Genomic DNA, 22,765 nt, shown 5'->3' with positions numbered 1-22,765 from the left:
ACCATGACTGACTTCAACGAAAATGAATACAAAATGCTACATGCAAAATAAAGTAGCAAAGAGAATATTTATTGCTGTTCTTTATTTCAAAGTCACAGTAAAGACTTCAACATAGAAACAAAGGTCATATATCACTCCAAGTTCTCGAATTGACCGGAATTCTTCAGTTCAAACACTGTTTAATTTTTCAAAAGTGCACAAATGTCAAATATACAACAGGGATTAGAATACAACAGAAACATAAGGATTAGAATACAACAGAAACATAAGGATTAGAATACAACAGAAACATAAGGATTAGAATACAACAGAAACATAGGGATTAGAATACAACAGAAACATAGGGATTAGAATACAACAGAAACATAGGGATTAGAATACAACAGAAACATAAGGATTAGAATACAACAAAAACATAAGGATTAGAATACAACAGAAACATAGGGATTAGAATACAACAGAAACATAAGGATTAGAATACAACAGAAACATAAGGATTAGAATACAACAGAAACATAAGGATTAGAATACAACAGAAACATAAGGATTAGAATACAACAGAAACATAAGGATTAGAATACAACAGAAACATAGGGATTAGAATACAACAGAATACAACAGAAACATAAGGATTAGAATACAACAGAAACATAAGGATTAGAATACAACAGAAACATAGGGATTAGAATACAACAGAGACATAAGGATTAGAATACAACAGAAACATAGGGATTAGAATACAACAGAAACATAAGGATTAGAATACAACAGAAACATAAGGATTAGAATACAACAGAAACATAAGGATTAGAATACAACAGAAACATAGGGATTAGAATACAACAGAATACAACAGAAACATAAGGATTAGAATACAACAGAAACATAAGGATTAGAATACAACAGAAACATAAGGATTAGAATACAACAGAAACATAAGGATTAGAATACAACAGAAACATAAGGATTAGAATACAACAGAAACATAGGGATTAGAATACAACAGAATACAACAGAAACATAAGGATTAGAATACAACAGAAACATAGGGATTAGAATGCAACAGAAACATAAGGATTAGAATACAACAGAAACATAAGGATTAGAATACAACAGAAACATAGGGATTAGAATACAACAGAAACATAGGGATTAGAATACAACAGAAACATAGGGATAAGAATACAACAGAAACATAAGGATTAGAATACAACAGAAACATAAGGATTAGAATACAACAGAAACATAGGGATTAGAATACAACAGAAACATAAGGATTAGAATACAACAGAAACATAAGGATTAGAATACAACAGAAACATAAGGATTAGAATACAACAGAAACATAGGGATTAGAATACAACAGAAACATAGGGATTAGAATACAACAGAATACAACAGAAACATAAGGATTAGAATACAACAGAAACATAAGGATTAGAATACAACAGAAACATAAGGATTAGAATACAACAGAAACATAGGGAATAGAATACAACAGAAACATAGGGATTAGAATACAACAGAAACATAAGGATTAGAATACAACAGAAACATAGGGATTAGAATGCAACAGAAACATAAGGATTAGAATACAACAGAAACATAAGGATTAGAATACAACAGAAACATAGGGATTAGAATGCAACAGAAACATAGGGATTAGAATACAACAGAAACATAAGGATTAGAATACAACAGAAACATAAGGATTAGAATACAACAGAAACATAAGGATTAGAATACAACAGAAACATAAGGATTAGAATACAACAGAAACATAAGGATTAGAATACAACAGAAACATAGGGATTAGAATACAACAGAATACAACAGAAACATAAGGATTAGAATACAACAGAAACACAGGGATTAGAATACAACAGAACACAGGGATTAGAATACAACAGAAACATAGGGATTAGAATGCAACAGAAACATAGGGATTAGAATGCAACAGAAACATAGGGATTAGAATGCAACAGAAACATAGGGATTAGAATACAACAGAAACACAGGGATTAGAATACAACAGAACACAGGGATTAGAATACAACAGAAACATAGGGATAAGAATGCAACAGAAACATAGGGATTAGAATACAACAGAACACAGGGATTAGAATGCAACAGAAACATAGGGATTAGAATACAACAGAAACACAGGGATTAGAATACAACAGAAACATAGGGATAAGAATGCAACAGAAACATAGGGATTAGAATGCAACAGAAACATAGGGATTAGAATACAACAGAAACATAGGGATTAGAATGCAACAGAAACATAGGGATTAGAATGCAACAGAAACATAGGGAATAGAATGCAACAGAAACATAGGGATTAGAATGAAACAGAAACATAGGGATTAGAATGCAACAGAAACATAGGGAATAGAATACAACAGAAACATAGGGATTAGAATACAACAGAAACATAGGGATTAGAATACAACAGAAACTTAGGGATTAGAATACAACAGAAACATAGGGATTAGAATACAACAGAAACATAGGGATTAGAATACAACAGAAACATAGGGATTAGAATACAACAGAAACATAGGGATTAGAATACAAGAACAACTTCTATTATTCTTTATTGTTGACAGTGTTGTATTTTTATACGTGTACACACAGATGCTTGGTATAATCAGCAATTTACAGATTTTATCGATAAAAAAACATTGTAGAAATGGCGTCATAATTTACTGGGCATACGGTCTCGTTGTAAACCGATTTAGGCACGCGAGGCACATCAAAATATTGTGTGTAGCTTTGCAATGTCATTTCAAATATACATTAATAGCACAGATTATTCGGACAGACTTTAAAAAGAACAGATAAAGATACAGATTGAAAGAAAAAAAAAGTGATTAAGTAAACATAAGGAAGTTTTATAAAAACTTAATACTTCACATAGGAAATCTAAACCGTTTGACCTAACGACTCTTTATATTGCATAGTCTTTAGTCTTTTTGTACTTTTCTTCCGGCAACTGTATATATTCTGGACGTATTGTTTTGGTGATGTTCTTTAAAATACATGTGGTTAATCGAGTGTACTTTATGATACATTTGGTTAATCGAGTGTGCAGCATCATGTGTTCATCTTAAAATTACGAATTGTTGTTATAACGAAGTTGGAATTTTGTTTATCTTTTAATTATGTAATAATTCAAATTTACCTTTAGTTATATTCTTTCTTCGAGATTTTAATTGAAAAAGATGTTAAGTGTTAGTTATGTAATCAATTCAATACTATTTCAAAAATTTGCTGCATTTTTATGAGTGCAGGCAAACGTTTTATGCGTTGTATCACACATACTACGACACTAAAAATCCATAAATGTTTAATAAATGTTCGAAAATAATGTTGAAATGGTGGAAATATTGGTAAAAAGATGATAAAACTGTAAATTAATACACGTATCTTTCGCTCATCTGTCAAAAGAAATTAAATAAATTATCTTTTGGTTAATTGAATGTTCTTCAAGATAATACATTTAGTTTAAAGTTTATATTCACTCAGATAGAATTTTCTTATACTTTGCTACAATGTAGATTTTACCATGCTTTATTCAAAAATATAGCCAAAGTATGAGTCACCGTACCATTTTTAAAAGTTACAAGTCGTGAAAAATTGCTCAAGGATAATTCATGAAAAAACTACTTTTTTGCAAAAAAAAAATCTATGAAATAGAATTTTGAAATAAAATATGAGAAGATAGGTTTTATAATATGCTTTAAGAAAATAAAAAGAAGAAATAATGTCACCGAACTTGTTTACTCGCTACAAGTAAAAAATTAAAATTTCTTTAACATTCCTTTATAAAAGATTTACTATTAGAGTTATCTCCCCTTAAAATGATAAGTTTTGGTATTTGTTAAAACAGTCATAATAATGCATCACTTATTTCTCTATATTCAAATAAATAGTCTTACACATTAATTGCAAATCTGTCTCAAAATTTACAGATTTAAGTTAAGAACTACACCGATTGTGTACTGCTGTTTTATAATCAAAGATGGTTGTATACAGTTAATCTACCTCAAAGCTTTATCAAAACATTACTATTAGGAATTAAAACCAAATTTCTATCGAAAGTAGAGCTATTAAAATGTTGACCCTCTCAATGAAAGGAATAAATGGGAATCTCGCCAAACCTCTTGGAATATTACAACCAAGGACGACATAACTGTACAGTATATGATGTTCAGTGGTTGTCGTTTGTTGGTGTGGTTCTTAAGTGTTTCTCGTTTCTCGTTTTTTATATAGATCAGACCGTTGGTTTTCCTGTTTGAATGTACACTAGTCATTTTTGGGGCCCTTTATAGCTTGCTGTTCGGTGTGAGCCAAGGCTCCGTGTTGAAGGCCGTACTTTGACCTATAATGTTTTACTTTTACAAATTGTGACTTGGATGGAGAGTTGTCTCATTGGCACTCATACCACATCTTCTTATATCTATATACATATATATTTTTTCCTGTAAGTAGTCAAACTTACAGGAGCTGAGGACTGACAACTGCTAAAGTGAAAATTGACACTCAGTACAACGAAATCGGCATAGGTAAAGTCCACTTGTACATAATTACAGGCAATAATAATATATCTGCCTCGTTTTGACATTGAGACGAAGAACAGCGATACATTCGGTATTCCTAGCTTTACTTAAATTGGCTTTGTCACATGTATTTAGTGATTCTGTTTCCCGTATTATATTTAATGCTGCATATCTCTCCTTTTACATTATACTGAGTTGTTTACGGCTGATCTCAATGACGTTTACCTCGAATCTACATAAAAATAAGGAGAAGTTGTGTGATTGCCGCTGGGAAAACTAGATGTATCCACCAGAGACACAGAATGAGAGTGAAAACAACTATACATGTGTAGGTCACCGAACTGCCTTCAACCATGAGCAAAACCCATACCGTGTACATATTGTAATCTATAAAAGTCCCCGTCATGACGAAAAGTGAAACAGTTCAAAATGGAAACGGCAACTTGTTTATTCATATTTACATATCAACCCTACCTTCGAATTCAGTTGTGCGAGTTTGTTTTCTAGTTGGCGTATATTCCACATCTACTTTTATTCTTAAATCATAATTGTCTATCAAAATATGGAATGCACTTTAGATTCTAAAATAAGGGAAAATACTGCACAAATATTACATAATATTTAACAGCAATCAATATGCATTTTCCAGAGTTTAATTATTCTTTTGATAAATTACGTAAGTTGAAAGAAAGTTATGACATATATCAATTAAACAATCAAAGAAAATAAAATTATTTCAAAGGAAGTCTTGTACATTGTGCGTTCAAAAATTATCCATGTAAATAATATTTTGTCAAATGATTCATTTAATATGAATTATATAGCACTGCAAATAATCATACTGAACATGAGAGCGAGGTTAAATTCATCTCCGTTCACTTCTTTGAAGGTTGGTAAAAGTGCAAACGCGTATTATGTAAGCGTATCTTTTATGTTAATACAATCAATTATTGTAAAAAAAAATTAATGTATGGCGCTAGAAACTAACCGTGTATCCTTTATTTCCCATTAAGATAAACTCTTGATGGTGCAACTTAATAAAATTGCTTTTAAAAGTTACATATTTCAACTTTGGTATAACATGTATGAATCCTATAATCATACCAAATCTTATTTGTATATAAAGCTTTTGAAGGCCACACAGTGCCCTACAGCTGTTTGTATTTTCGTCCTTTTGGTCTCTGGTGATTAGTTGTATCATTGCCCATCATACAACAACATCTTCTGCAAAACGCAACACGAACCCCACAAATAACCGGTGTGATCTCAGGTTCTAACAGAAGGGTAAGCAGACCCTGTTTCACACGTGGCACCCGTCGTGTTGCTCATAAAAGTTCAAATTCGGTACTAGGTCTTATTTGGTGATATCACATTCGAGGAAAAAAGAACGGAATTGTGGTTACGTCAATTGGTACATATATTTCGTCATCTGAACATAATGAACAGCAGCAATCAATTTATCAGTTAAGAAGAAATGTCAGTGGCATGTAGAACATTTGTATTCGTTCTAATTTTCTAGAAGTATTTTTGTATAACATGGAAAAAATATTTCTGCATAGTGATTATGTTTCCCTTTAGTGATTAATTAGAAATATGCAACAAACATGTTTATTGTGCATGATTTTTAATTAATTATATAGTAAGCAAGTAGTGAAAAACTTAAATGATATAATTTTTTCTTATTTTAATCTTCTTTTCAATATCTTTTATGTTGTATTTGTTAGTGTAATGATGTATGCGGAAGCGTATTTATAGGGACATTGTAAAAATAAAATCATCATTGAATTTTTTTTCATCAAAGTCAAAATTTTGATTTTAATTCAAAATTTCTCTTTTCAAATCTCAAAAGTTTGACTTACGAAAAGGGACTTCAATGATTATTTTTACTATGTCTCTAAAACGCTTCCGTAGATACATTTAAGATTTAATTTGTTAGATTAGATATGAATCAGCTATGTACACCTGTTGACCTTCAGAACCATTGTGGTGAAACCCTAAAGATATTCATATTCAGCTACCGGCTTATTCCAGTTGATTTTTTTTTGACTAAATTGCGACCCCTAATCTTACACAATATCGTAACTCTATAATCTATTGAAAATATACCAAAGAAGACAAAATAACTCAGGAAATCGTTTGAACTCCAAACGGAGCGAGAACAGATGCGTTGACATGCATGGTAAGCGTCTCTTGCTACGCGTGCATAATCTCGCCATGCGAAACCATACTAAGTCAATATTGACGCTGTTGAATCGGTAAAATTTCATGTTCTGTGCATTAAGATCTAAGACCGCAAAACATGTCTCTCATTTATTAAGCCATAAACACACTATAGCGGTCAAAGAAATTCGTAGTCTGAAGTAGTGTCAATTTTAGTTGTTTATCTACATACCTGTAAGCAGAGGAGCTTTTGTGTTAAAAGCCTAACGTTTTTTATGGTGTCATAAGGGAGTTTTATCATTTGATTTTTAAGGGGGGGGGGGGGGGCTACGATGAAATTTGAAAAAAGGCAGGATAGGAGTTTTGAGTAAAACAAAAAGCCAGGATGAGCAACTTTGCAAAAAAAGGCAGGATGACAATTTATGTAAAAAAAAGTCAGGATAAACTAATAAAAAAAGGCAGGACCGATTAGAGTGAAAAATAAAAAGGCAGGACAGAGATTACAACTAAAAAAAAAATGCTGGACAAAATTCCCCCCCCCCCCCCCCCCATAAAAATCAAATGGTAGCTCCCCTATGAAAAAAAACATGCACGCTCGTTTCAGATTGATTAAGACATGTTCACGCAATACATGTACGCTGAGACAGAGGGTATGACACTAATGAGAAATGTGAAGCTGACAATGGGAATACTGGAATTTAAAAAAATACCTACTGAATAAAATGGATTCTTCAATTTGATTGTATGCTCCATTTTTAAAATTTTAGGTTAATGTAAAGAAATATATACCATTTTCACTTGCCAAACCAAATACTGTTTTTATAATGCAAGACATTCTTTAAAAAATTTCATGAACATATGATTAACAACTTAATTCTAAATGTTTCTTCGATGAATCCAAATCAATAGGCCCATAATACTCGAATCAACAGAATCTTCTCTAATATCAAAACCATCAAACTGTACCCCTTTGATACGTTGCGAGAATGCTTTGTTAGCAATCAAACAAGGATATATCAACAAGGTTAAAATTTAAAAATTGTATCTGTACAAATAATTTGATTTGATTTGGTTTAACCTGACAGATAGAGTTAAGACCATTCAAAGAAAGTTGATAGTTCAGATGAATAAAAGAAGATATTTTGATAAATGCTTGCGTATGAAAGCGCATTTTTACTTTCATCTTTGTTTCTTAAAGATGCACAAAAATCTTGAAGCGTTGCATAATGTAACCGTATCAAACATGACTCACATAGTAGTCACATGTAGGTGTAACCAGTACAAACTAATGCGGTTAAATTAATATTTGAGCTGCGTCGGACAGAAATTGACCTTATGCAGGTTAACCTTTTTCGGGTTGAAAAAATCTCTACGGAAAGTCTGTCACTGTTTGAAAATTTAGTTGTTTGAAGAACCCGACAAAAATCCAGAGTGTATTCTTCTAGATAAAAAAAATCATAATATTTGATAATATGCGTTTATACAAAGATAAGGAGCTATCAAACAGGCAATCAAAGACCATAAGTCAAAGATAAAAGACAACGCCATGGCCAAAAAGAAAACATTCAAACGGCAATCAGCATTACATACGGAAGCGTATTAGCGCCACACAATTTTTTTTTTATATTTCTTCCTACGTTTGCGTTATAACGCAAACCTTTGCGATATAGCGTTATAACGCAAACATTTGCGATATAACGCAAACCTTTGCGAAATAACGCAAACTTTTGCGTTATAGCGCAAACATTTGCGAAATAACGCAAACCTTTTTCGTTATAACGCAAACATTTGTTTTATCTTATTTCTTATTTATGATTCAAAGGAAGCAGCAGTTATTTATGGAGGAGGCTGCATATATTAAAATTAATCTTCTTTGTACTCATTGCAAAGTAAAATGCTTTACTATTTAACTAATAAAGAGCAGGATGATAGATATAAGAAGATGTGGTATGAGTGCCGATGAGAAAACTCTCCATCTAAGTCATAATTGGTAAAAGTAAACCATTATAGGTCAAAGTACGGTCTTCAACACGGAGCATTGGCTCACACCGAACATCAAGCTATAAAGTGCCCCCAAAATGATATACATGATAATACATGTACATATATAACAATGAAAATTGAGTAAATTAAAGATATACCAAAGAAAAAAAAAACAACCCTGCTAATATAGCTATAGCCGAATATAAATATTCTTCCAAAGTAAGCTCTCGTTTGAGGATTGTGTAAGGTTGGTTAACTACCCTTTTGCAATAAATGAATAAAATGAAGATGTTTTATTAATAAGATTATGTTCTCTCCATTTAAATTGCTACCAAGTTACAACACTAGATTGAAAATTTCATGACTTTTTATCAAAGAATCTTTATCATATTCTGAGATTTAAAAAAACGATTTCTTACATCAAAACTTTAAAAAAAAAAGTCTTTCTTAATAATTCATTTTACAGCAGAAAGATCATTTTGTCTATTTGACCTTACAGTTTTACAATTGTATGACATTATTTTTGCTCTTATCTACTTAATCAAAATTTTATTTTGTCTCTGGGGAGAGTTGTCTCATTGGTAACCATACCACATCTTCTTATTTTTATATATACTGTTGGCACTCGTATTGTTTAAAACCGTGTTATTCATCTTTTGCATGAGATATCGACCATACGTTGCACAGTGTTGCAAATGAACTAATCCCATATCATATTTCAAAATACTTAGTATTGTTTTCTTATCATCCTATTTAAAGTCTGGTTGGATTGAGAGATAAAACTACCATGTATTTCAAAATGAAGATGGGCTTAGCTCTTTATATTTTAAATCATCGCTGACTACTTCCAAAATTTGAATAATTTATTTACTGTACGTATAGGAAGGATAAATCAATTTCACACCACGCATTTCTCGAACATAGAACGAAAAACACTACATTGATGATCCAAATAAAACGTTGAAATATACTTCATGATGTTTGGCTTATCCATTCCCCCTTTTCGATTAATGTTTTTTTTGTTACGTCCTCAATTTGGTCTATTTTGTTTGTTAAATGAAATGGAATATTGTGACTTAAATTTTTTTATAGGATGTTTATATTTTAATATTGTTCAAAAATTGAAATGAATCATAAATTGGAAACACAGGACAATACTAAAAGATACTCTAGTAAAACTATACCGCAGGATAAAGTACTTATCTAAAAAGGGGGGGGTCTCATCTAAATCCAATAACCTCCACACTGATTAGTTATCCTTCTATGTCGTTTTTGTCTACTAGTATAATCAAATATTTAATATTGAGTTACTTGCAGATCTTTGTAGTGTCTGATACTTCAAACACATCTTTAATAGACTCTTGATTTTGAGATTGACATTAGTATACACGTCTATATTGTTTAACACTTTATTTTGAGAAGTCTTTTTTGTGTGGTTAGGTTTCTGTCTCTTTGTCTTTTCTGTCATATAACGTGTGTGAATTGTTCTTTTAACTACGTTATACATCGAAGTAACACAAGAAGTCCAAATTATTTTCCATCAGAAAATAGAATTACCCTTACAATATCTGGTATATACATGCTTAATAAGTTATCTAGGAACTCTGTATATCCATCTTATCAGTAGTATAGATCACTTGGTTACTTCTGAAAATATATAACATAAATAGATAAATACAAATACAAATACAAAAAAAAGTTTATATCCAACTTTAATAAAATCCCTGAAATGAAATTGGACTGATTATAAACATAAAAAAATTCAAGATAATTTCACAATATTAAACCCTGAAATCACTATTTTCTGTTTTCAGATTTTGCTCACGTGAATTTCACATGAATCTCACATGAAATTCACGTGAGATTCACCTCAAACGAGCTTATACATGAAATTCACGTGAGATTCACCTCAAACGAGCTTATACATGAAACTCACGTGCAAATGTTCATGTGAATTTCGCGTGAATTGAGATTCACATGAATCTCACGTGAAATTAATCACGTTAATTTTTCAACATTTTAATTAAATTTGAAAATTTAGATGTTATCTGAATTACTTTGTTTTAAAAATTCACCTGAAAAAATTCATGTGATTTTCACGTAAAATTTACGCGAGTTTCACATGAAATTCACGTGAGTTTCACGTATAAGCTCGTTTGAGGTGAAATTCACGTGAGATTTACATGAATTTAAATTCACGTGAAATTGATGTGAGTAAAATTTCCCTGTGTACCTTCTTATTTAATATTCGTCATTATAAGACTATAGTTTGTATCAATCACAGTCTTGTTCTTCCTATTAGACTGATTGGCTATGACTACACCCATGGTATCTTTTGAATAGGATCATTGTCAGACATACTGTCAGACATACTGCAAATTCGCAGAATATTTGATTCACAAAACATCATAACACTAAAAGCATGAAAAGAATTCTAATAGTGCCATATTCCGGGCGACTTTTTGCTTTACACTTTCCATTAGATATAACTTTGAAATAGTATGTTTCGTGATTCCTGCACCACTTAAAATGCATATTCTGTAGATTGAAGATTTTGGTTTTACTCTGTCGGGTGTTCATAAGATTCCAATTCTTTCGAGTCAAACCTTGTTTATTTGTTACATTTTGTATTTCAACTAACATTATTATACTACTTTAAAATCTAAACTGTAATATCCGCAAAGAAAAAAGAAAAAACGAAATCTTTTTTTATTGGCAAATTCATTGTAAACGAAATTAAAAGTTCATGCCTTGGGACAGGGATATGAACATGCCAAAGGTCTAACTGGTTTTTTTTTAATTTCAATCCCTCCATTTCATTCTCGAACAGTGGAGTTAAAGGGGCATTAGCGGTCAAATTCATGTTCACCGATTTGACTCAAATTCTCACATTTGATTTATAATATACTAAAACGCATATTCAAATTACAATAAGTCTGAGATAAACAATTAACAATGCATAGAATCGGTAATATTTTTCAACATTGCGTGTGTATTTTAGTCTAGACGCCATCTAATTAACCATCGAGATGACCTTCGAAGACTGCCGACGGTCACATAACCCGATATAAACATAAACATAGATATAAATAGATATCGACCTCGTGCAATTGGACTTTTCTAGGTCTGTTTAATTTCATGTTATAGGTTGAAAAAATAAGTTAATCATCATTTGTACCTATATAAGAATGATTTTTGTTGGATCGAATCAGTCAACGAAATGGCTCACCTTTGTTTCACTTTCAATGTTGACATTCTTTTCCTTTTAATGGCTGAATACGACTAATACATGCGTTACCAATCTCTGACTAGTTAATGGGTTAAATTGAAGGTCACATGAATACGGATTCAATGAGGTCAAATTATTCACTTGCAATTGAATAATTCATCGGCGATGTTTCTTAGCTTATTTTGACAACATGAAACTAAACTGGCTGCTTAAAACGAATTATTATTTCACTATTTCACTACTTCACTTTCATTAATGATTGAAAAAAAAAAACATATTTTGATTTTTTGCGTGAACCCCCTGAGTGGTTCACGCTTATATATTGGCGAGTTTTGGAAGTGTCTATGGGCCACTCGATATCCTCGGAATTACGATTCTCGGAACGTCTCGAAAATTTTCCATCATTTATATAGGTAGTTATTTATGTCTTTGATACGGTCCCTCTATGGATATGCTATAACGTGACATTGCATGTTTCAACAATCCGACAAACGGTTCATTTGTAGATTTGAAAGTAAAACAAATTAGACTAGATTGCATTATAAAAATCATTTATATGTTAGAACCTATTTGCCTTTTGACAAAACATATATGTTTCTAATAATGTGAATGTTTATTAAATATCAAGTATAATGATAACGCAATTATATAATTCATGCTTTGAGACGGTCCCTCTACGCGTTGTGTGTGTTGTATTTAATAAACCTAGGAATAGTTTATTGATATACAATGACCCAGAATAAACTGATTATTTCTAAACTTTATCATTTGGTATTTAGTATTTCAACCATAACATGAGAAAATGTCGGAAAGAATGAAGAAAATTAAGAAAACGATATTTCTGTTAAATATAGATTCTTACATTGATACCAGCTAGTGGATTATCGGATTTATCCAATCGAGATAGTTAAATTATCAATTTTAAAGTCTGTGCCTTGGCGAGGACTTTAAAATTTATAATTTAACTATCGAGATTGGATTATTCCGATAATTCACGAGTAACTATGTAAGAATCTGTTTCTCTAATGATTAAAAAATACATTTTCATTTTTTGTTAAACCAAAACCCCCTTCGAGTGCCTTCCACATTTCACAAAGTTGTCAATTTCATTAACACCTGTTAGCATATTTTGAGCTGATAAAGGTTATGACCCTTAAATTCATCCAATCATCTTCTGAGATCACCGGCAACCACACGTTGATTAAATTTTTTTATACAATGAGTGCAGAAAGGTATAAATTGTCAAAGAATTAGAGAAAAATATTTATCTAATATTGAAACACAGTGGTCGGAAAGCATAAAAATAATCAAACAAAAGGATTTTATTGTAAAAAAAATATCTAATTTCATTAATAGATACTACCAGACTAACAGAATATTCATTGTTAAGGTAAAACTGAGACTGAATTTATTCCTAATAATTATAGAATATAATTAAAATTAGATGTATACATGTATTATGATGTCTCACAGGTTTGATCAGTCATTACATTTATGAAAATTATATGTAACGTATGAACACCAATAAGCAGGGATGCGTACCCAAATTTAACTAATTTACAATATCTAAATTTTAAACGGTCGTGAATGAAAAAGTACTTGCGTGGTTTCAATTCACAAGGATTTTAAATCCTTGCATCTCACAAAAAACGTAATTAATATTTTACTATAATCATAGCAAAATTTAATTACTATCATAATGTTAATTAATTTTTTTAATTTTTTTTTTCTTTTATTAGTTCAACCTTACAGCATCTAAATATTTGTACTATGGTACGGTTTTGAAAATTGTATGCATTGTGTTGGTCAGCTATCCTACACGTCTTGATTCATTCACATTATACATCACCCTGTTCACACGCACACTATCGGTTTGCGTTCACAAAAATTCCGGATAAAATGTCAATGAATCCGGAGTCAAAACACTTGAGGTAGACAGTTGAACATCCGAATTCAACTATTAGATTAATATATGTGATGACGCAAATGCGTATTCTTATCCAGAGTATCAGTGCGTATGCTTTCTATTTACTATTTCTTGCGCAAAGGTACCACGTTCATGCATAAATATTAATTTCACTCGCGAATGCGAATTTTCGCTTTTCTTATCTAAATTCAGGACACGGCAATAAGAGCTTGTCATGTGACTTTCAAGCACGGTCATCATTGCTTACGGTATTCTGACCTCTAGCTGTTTCTCTTTTGTTGTTTTTTTTTGAGTCACTGTCCTTTTATAAACTTTGACATTTTCAAAATGCCTAGGATTTTCTACCCAAGGAATAGATTACTTAACTTCGTACTTTATTTGGCCTTTTTTACTATTTTTATCCGAGCGTCACTGATGATTCTTTGTAGACTTAACTCGCGTCTGGCGTACAACATGTTAATCCTGGTATTTTTTTTATATCTACATGTCTTTTTATATAAATTGATTCTTTTGAGAGTATGTTCAGGTATTCATAAAACTTCTGAAAATAAGATATTCTTCAAAACCAAGTTTCCCTGTAAAATATTTGGATTGATTTGAGTAAAATCAGGAAATCCTTAAAATTTGAGATATTTTATGAGACCAAAATAAGTCTTTATATAAGAGGTCCAAATGAAGCTGGTGTGTTACTCTCAAGAAAAATATACGAAACCTTCTTATAAGTTGCATGCCACAGGGTTTCACTTCCCATGGAAAATGGACTTTACATTTATCTGTACAACATCTTCCATGAGTACAGACAACTTCAATAACGAGTTGAGAATATGAAGGCATCTATGCAGGAAACAAAATATAAAGATGTCATAGATAAAATAAATGCATCCAGATTATAAAGCAAACTGAGTGCTTAAATTTATATTGCGATTGGTTTGTGCAATTTGAATTATACATCCGGTTTGTAAAAACTGGGATTTGCAATAGGATTATAAAAAAAATGATATACAATCCCAAGTAATAAATGAAATAGTCGAGCTTTCAAGTAAAATGTATATTCAAATAGTAGCTGTATATACACTTTTCTATTCACACCTATCCAACATTGCTTTCAACTGACTTGTGCAAGAATGTACACACTATTACATATTTTTGATAAAGGTAGTTTAACTTCACCATTAGCCCTTCTATTCACAGTCAATTATTTCAATTCAAAAGCAAAAAAAAATTCAGCAACAGTCTTTTGGTGACCAGTTACGGTAGCGGTCTTAGGTTCACGTATTGCTTTTCTTTTTTTTAAAGAAAGCAACTTGTTTATATCTCGTAGCTAATGCCCCTTTAATGTCAGCTGTTTACATAAATACGTCTATACCCGCTCTAAGAACAGGGGACAAACTCTTTCGGACTTTATATAAAACACATTTGTTATAGTCTAATAAAAACAAATAGAGTCACAAAAAAAATACGAAACAAAACATTCAAAATTATATTAATATCATATTCTACCACAGAACATATTTCTCCGACTACAATCGTGATTTATTGTGTTATTTGGTCTCTCGTTGTATACTTCTTATTTGTTAATAGTAAAAATAGTTAATATTCTATCAATAAAAATAGGGATAAAATCTGTGGTATGATTGCAATTGAGAGAACTATCATGCACAAAAATCCACAAACCTTAGAAATATATTTCTAAGGTGAAATATTCTTGCTTTTTTATCATTAATATTGAAGCTGTGTATTTGCACTTCAGGATAAAGTCATGTTTTTTTTATTGCTAGAAATTATGATTATTTTCCCGTATCGACATCATGTGTCTTCACTTTGTCACATCAACAAGTTTGACAATGGTTAACCCTGCAACATTCTCTTAGTGCCTATCCTAAGTCTGGAGCCTGTAATGCAGTTATTGTCGTTTGTTCATGTCAGTCATATTTGTTTTTCGTAAATTATTTCGTCATGAATTAGGCCTAAAGGTTTCTCGTTTGAATTGTTTCTCATTTTAATGTTTGGTACTTTTAAAGACGACTATATGGTTTGGGTTTTGCTCATTGTTGAAGGCCCTACGATGACCTATAATTGATTACATTCACATCATTTGAAGTCTGGTAGATAGCTGTCTCATTGGCAGTCATACCATATTTCCTTATTGTTTACGAGATAATATGAAACAATCGTGTTACTGTAGAGATAATTGAAAAACAAGGTCACTGCTACCCAAAAACATACCATATCTGTTATCTGTTATGAAGAAATTTTCACCTCCACCTCCACTAAATCTGCTTCCAATACCCCCTCCAAATGCTACAGCTGATTCTTTTGGTCCAAAACTTCCAACAATTCCGACTGGTCCAAAACGTCCAATATTTCCGACTGGTCCATGCAGCGAATTTGAATCTCCTGTTAATTGACGACCTCCCCTGCCGATACCTATATTATCAATACCTCCTCTGCGATCAATTCCAAATGAGCTTATGTCAGCACCAAGGCCAATGTTATGGACTCCTACCCTATCTCCCTTACCCCGGAACTCTAAAGATCCTCCAAACGACTTAGATTTCCTTCCAATATCGAACTCATTAAATGATTTCAATGATTTAGATTTCTTTCCAAGACCAAACTTCTTCGATCCTTTAGAGGGTATATATTGTTTCATTAGCCCAGCATATGCAAATTTACCTTTAGGAATATAGACATATGTCTTTCCTTTTAAACCCTTATTAAATGCAGCATAACTTGGAACTTTCTTCGACAAATATTTATTCCTTTGAAGTCCGTATCCATTACGCGTGTGACTGCCATGTTTCACCAGAACCCTTGGCGCATAGGGAGTATCCAGTATTTTCCCATAATTCCTTGTTTTCTGACTATACCCGGATGCACGTTTAGGAGCTAATTGGTAACCAATGCTTCCTTTTGGATGGTAAGCTTGGATTCTTATCTTGGATGGTGCATATGACTTCAATACTTTCCTCCGTGGATAAGAAGCTGAAACGATTAACAAGGTTATTTTTCAAAAAAAGGTGTTATTGAAATTCCAATTATTTAAAGTACCTTTAGTGCTAAGAAGACGACTTAGAAAGAAGTCTAACCCATTTTCCCAGTAGTTCTTTAACTTCCAGTATCAATATCACAAAGTCGCTTAAGGTAGATGGGGGTCTTAATTTAAATCCATAGAATTTTTTGATAATTTGTCAAAATGAAGTTTATATCATGCATTTTTCAAAAATAAAATAAAAAGTATGGGTCACCGTGCTCTTTTTCACGCTACGGGTTGCGCAAAATTGTCAGATTTTGTATAGATTATGCATGCAAAACCCAAATTTGGGTGATAAAAAGAAAACTATACCATAGAATTTTAAGATAGAACATCAGAATATAGCTCTAATAATATGCTTTCAGATAAGAAAAAGAAATAATGGGGTCACGGGACTTGTTTTCTTGCTACATAATAAAATAGGTTAATTCACAACACATTCTATTACAAAAGTTACTTAATCGAGTTATCTCCCCTTGTATCTGAGTTATCTACCCTTATATGGCAAAATTTAAGAAAAATGAATAAAACAAAAATCATCTGATTTTTGTAAAATACAGCCGTAAATATGATAAAACACATAATTTTCTATATTAAAATGAAAAACCTTACACATGAATTACATACTACTCTCGAAATTTGCACATTTCATTAAAGATCTGGACCGATTGTTATCTGCTTTTTCAAAATCCAAGATGGAGGAAGGCACCCTATCTACCTTAACCTATTGGAATCGGAATTTTTATACAGTTCTGAATAATGTTCAAAAAAAATTCAACACTTTACGTAAACAATATACATACGTAACGTTTTGTTATTTATCATGTATAACATCAGCATTGTATTCCGCGCAATAAACTGCTGTTGAAGACAATTTTGATACAGTATATAAATTTTATTATTTTGCAAAACTGAGTGGGTTAGGACATTTTTAGCCAGATTTTTTTCTGAAAAAACAATGGGTTCCATATATATATATATACAAGTCTAAATTGAAAACAACGTTCAAACCTATGATTGCGTTGGATAAAAACAGCAATTTTTATACGTGTTCATGTAACAAATTTCGTTGTAGAGGGGTCTAAATACAGCACAAACAACATTTTCCAAAAGACCAAAAGAGTGAAAAAATATATTTTAACAATACGCATTTGACTAACAGGTCGAACAACTGATGTTCCTAATATATATAAATATATATATATATGTAGAGTCACCGGGTTGTTTTCGAAACAAGATGGTGACTTCTGAAGCCATATCAGAATTCATATTTTAAGATCTTTACTCCAAAAAAATATTCTAAATATGAAACTTTAAGTCAAGGCGGAAAATACGTCATCTGCTCTCTTAAATGTATGTATGCAATACCGTTATAAACTTCGAGACAGTAAGATCTTTACTGAGAAGGGACAGTATCACCATTTGGGTTTACATGTATATGATGTATGTGTATACAAAGCCACGTACAGTGCACTAACAGCAGTGCGTTCAATCTGATAGCTCTTGTTAACAGTGTGACATGAAGTTGACCTTTTCCAAAGTAAAATCTCTGTCCCTATCCAATATACCCTTTCCATTCAGAGGCAGTCCAACCTTTGAGTCCCGTTTTGCGGCACTTTACAGAACAAATAAAAAAACTTGGAAGTCCAACTAATTATTCATTTTTGTTCGAAGACAAATCTTATTTGCCTGCTTTTTAACGCAGCTATACTTTTTCAAATTAAATGCTCGATTCTGATTGACGGAATTTTCTATTCAAATACCAGCTATTTGAAATTGTTATTTATAATTTATCGTCAAAAATTAAATAAGAATCTAATTTAAGTACGACCCTTTCAATAGATATTTATGAAATAGAAACAGGTAACATGAATAGACTTATTACAGCATTTGAATTATATGAAAATAATACAAATTATTTACCTTTATGTGCTTCGCTGCAAGTCAGGCAAAACAAAACCACTATGGGCAACACCAGTCGAAAATATAACACCATGGCGATTTCCTAAAAAGAATAACAACATTAGTTACGATTGTTTATTACATCTTGTAATAAAGTTTCACTGACATTTGACCAACATTTGTGCCATTAAATAAACGATTTAAAAGAAATCTTCTACCTAGTAGTCAGTATCTCATTATTTGATGGTATACACTGATTTTTTTTAAATAACCATTTTTGTTTTATCTGAACCAAAATTCGACGATTGCTTTCAGGAAAGATTGGTGCGGAACAGAAATCGTGTTTTGATTGTATACATGTCAGATGTATGTGTCTTGCCAAACGGTTGTACTGGAGCCTACTGATTGGTTTACATGTCGGAAGTATGTGTCTTGTCAAACGGTTGTACTTGAGCCTACTGATTGGTTTACATGTCAGAAGTATGTGTCTTGCCAAACGATAGTACTGGAGCCTACTGATTGGTTTACATGTCAAAAGTATGTGTCTTGCCAAACGAAAGTACTGGAACCTACCTGAAGAAATTTGAAAATGAAGTGTCTACATCAATGCAACAACTAATGTTTGAGTGGGATAATAGAAAAGACGGGATATGATTGGCAATTCATACACGAAATAGAACAAAACCAAAAGTAAAGGAACGGTGCTTTTATAGTCTTTCTTCGTCTCAAAAAGTCACACTCGATCCCTTAAATATAAACACACCTCATTGAAATTTAGGACAGACACTAGAAAGGGTTTGAGCGGAATTCTTTGCAGAATGCTGATCGCTCTGCATTTGTGCATTGAAGATACCAGCTGCAGCGAATATCAACCAATAATAAAGCAATGATTATGATTTTGTCATTTGATAAAGGACTATAAATAAGAAGATGTGGTATGAGTGCCAATGAGACAACTCTCCATCCAAGTCACAATGTATAAAAAGTTAACAATTATAGGTCAAATTACGGTCTTCAACACGGAGTCTTGGCTTACACCGAACAGCAAGCTATAAAGGGCCCCAAAATGACTAGTGTAAAACAATTCAAACAGGAAAAACAACGGTCTAATCTATATAAAAAACGAGAAACGAGAAACACCTAAAAACCACACCAACAAACGACAACCACTGAACAACAGGCTTCTGACTTAGGACAGATGCATGAACAGAGATGTGTTAGACAACATCATGCGTCTCCTTGCTTTATAAGGAGTAGCTACATTGCCTCTCGAAATCGTTGACCCTTATTTTTAACAAGACTAGAGGACCAGGGAGGAAGGTAGTTTGAGCAAAATTGCAGCCGATTTGGAACTTACACAGTAATAGACCAGACGAAAATGTCTACGTCTAGTACAGCTTACAAGGAGGCTGAGAGGCAGGTGCTTACAATTAAATTCTGCCTGTAACCAAGAACTTATTAGAACATTCAAAACCAAAAACATTTAAACAGTGCACAACTACAAACTTCCTCGACAGCCAAGTATGCAATAATTCTAAAAAAGTACACGTGGTAAGAGGAAATATCCAGCTGTTCAATCATTTTATTCTTTGTTAAGACTCTTTTGTTGTCTTTGACCACCTTGAAGAAGGAGTGAACAGTATTATAATCAAACCTCAGTGGGCTGTCTCATTATCAAGATTACGTGCTCTTTCTCATCGTTCCTTGTAATAAGTAGTAGATTTCAGCGACAAATTCATACAGATGCAGCTATAATAGACCATTTTCACGGTACTACAATCTGTCGATACCTATATTCTGGTATTGCCCAAGGTCATGTTTTTCTCTGACTGCTACTTACGTCTTTACACTAAATCCATTGGATGCTGGATGTGTACTGATTGATATTTTAGTCTTAGATACATGATTTCTTTTATTACTTGTTATTGGCTTTGAACTAGCTGCCAGTAACTGGGAGTACTCTCAGATCTGTACTTTGTGTCTTTTTGCTGTTAGGGATTAAAAAATACCCTGCCACGTCCGGTCTGTGTTTTTGTTAAATGTTATTCTGCTCTGTATAGATCTGATGAGTCAAACCATTTTCAACTGGTTTTTATAGTTTGTTCTTATGTTGTGCTGTAACACCACTGTCCCAGGTTAGGGGAAGGTTGAACGCTCACAAACATGTTTAATCCCGTCACATTCTGTATTTGTCTGTCCCTAGTCAGGAGCCTGTAGTTCAGTGGTTGTCGTTGGTTCATGTCTGGCATACTTATTTTTCGTAAATTGTTTTGTTATGAATTAGGCCGTTAGTTTTCTCAATTAAATTGTTTTATATTTTTAGAAATAGATGATTACTAGTATAGTAGTCTAGTGATAGTTTTCCTTGTAAATGACTGTTCTTAATATATTCATTAAAACATCACACGTCTCGAGTCCCTGAAAGAAACCCTTGTAATTACAGCGTGTAAATGGCAGTCCGTGGGTATAAAAGTTTTTAAAAAATGAAGCTGTCAATCGCAGCTCACAACAGCTATTTAGGAACAGAACATTACCAATGCTAATATTTCTCAGCTGTAAAACGCACTTTCACAGACGTGGTTGGTATCTGTGGAATTCTTTCATAAAAGTGAGAGGTTAAGCTAGCTATAAAATCAAGTTAAATCCACTATTTTTTACATAAGGAAATGCCTGTACCAAGTAAGGAATATGACAGTTGTTATTCATTCGTTTAATGTGTTTGAGCTTTTGGTTTTGATATTTGAGTTTGACTTTTTTTTCGTCATTTTACATTTTTTTTTCATTTCCTATTATAGAATTCAGATTCTTTTGGTGACAAAGATTCTTGAATGTAACATTTAACACGGTATTAATGATGATGATTTTATCTTACTATCGCTGAATGCGGTTAACAGACAAATTGCACATGTTTGCTAGATCATATTAATGTTAATCTCGATAAATAGCATTTTTAATCAATAAATCATAAACCAAGTGAACAATAGGCAAAGCAATTTCAAATTCGATTTGTAATTCAGGATTCAGGTAACACTCGAATGTCAATAAATAACTTGGGAAACCGGTGACAATATAGTATGTCCCATTCAACAAGAAATCTCAACTGTTTGGCAAGGGCGATATGTATTTTTAGTTTCCTAAAAAAAAACTTCATATGAATAATAAAAATTTTAAAAAACCAATAATAACATAGGTATTGTATATAATGCTATCATTTTCCTCTTAATACAACAAACGTAGGGAACCACGTATTAAACGAGTTCTGCACAAATATAACGCTGCGAGGTTGTAACATGTTCTTATCAAAGGACTTCAAATAGCTGTTACGATTATATCCCATATAATGAAAGTTTCCAGTTACAGCTTCTGTTGATGGCAAATCAGTATATTTTCTCCTGAATGATCAAATAATATTCAAGAAAAGATAAATTTACAACCAGGCAATTATAAAGCAAATAAGCCTTGTATCTTTGATTATTTAAAAAAAAATAATTTACACTAATTTTATGAAAGTAAACAAACATGCAACATTATTATGTATCATGTATAAACGGTAAATTATGATAAATAAATATAAGAAAAATGCAGGTTATAACTGCTTCCTACCTGAGGTCCTTGCTTTCGGTTGACCAGCTATAATACTAGTAACATATTTTGGACACTGCAGATGTACTGGCATGTCCGAAATACATAAAAGATCACAATAAAACCAACTTATTTACGATTAACTCGTCAGGGATTTTTTTTTCTCGTGACTTTTTGACATAATTGACCACTAGGTATTGGTACTTCACACAATAATGATAAACAAGACACTTAATACATTCAATAAAAATCACTTAAAACTAACCATAGTATACAATTAATACTGGAATTAAATTTACATTCTTAAAACGACAATTGTCAACTTAGACTTAAACGCGCGTCTGGTATACATAACTATCAGCCTAGCTGGTTTGTATCTTTGA

At 32.1% G+C, this 22,765-nt stretch overlaps 1 protein-coding gene across 1 annotated transcript; it reads right to left on the bottom strand.

Annotated features, from left to right (window-relative positions):
• Positions 1 to 10,103: 10,103 nt before the first annotated feature.
• LOC127711656 (uncharacterized) lies at positions 10,104 to 22,477 on the bottom strand. Its single transcript, XM_052217771.1, has 4 exons — positions 22,404 to 22,477; positions 18,822 to 18,903; positions 16,091 to 16,849; positions 10,104 to 10,355 (listed from the first exon to the last, which is right to left on the bottom strand). The coding sequence occupies exons 2-4, from the start codon at positions 18,892 to 18,894 to the stop codon at positions 10,342 to 10,344; spliced, it is 846 nt and encodes a 281-aa protein (XP_052073731.1). The 5' UTR covers positions 18,895 to 18,903; positions 22,404 to 22,477; the 3' UTR covers positions 10,104 to 10,341.
• Positions 22,478 to 22,765: the final 288 nt, after the last annotated feature.

The sequence above is a fragment of the Mytilus californianus genome, unplaced genomic scaffold (genome assembly GCF_021869535.1).
Source record: "Mytilus californianus isolate M0D057914Y unplaced genomic scaffold, xbMytCali1.0.p SCAF_8, whole genome shotgun sequence".
NCBI classification, from domain to species: domain Eukaryota; kingdom Metazoa; phylum Mollusca; class Bivalvia; order Mytilida; family Mytilidae; genus Mytilus; species Mytilus californianus.
This window is presented reverse-complemented; position numbering and strand designations above follow the sequence as displayed.

Bases quoted from the DNA above. Each gene is read 5' to 3' on its own strand.
- LOC127711656 (XM_052217771.1), bottom strand. From the start codon at position 18,894: ATGGTGTTATATTTTCGACTGGTGTTGCCCATAGTGGTTTTGTTTTGC. The intron at 16,850-18,821 runs GTAAATAATTTG...TAATCGTTTCAG, and splicing joins TTGCAGCGAAGCACATAAAG to CTTCTTATCCACGGAGGAAA.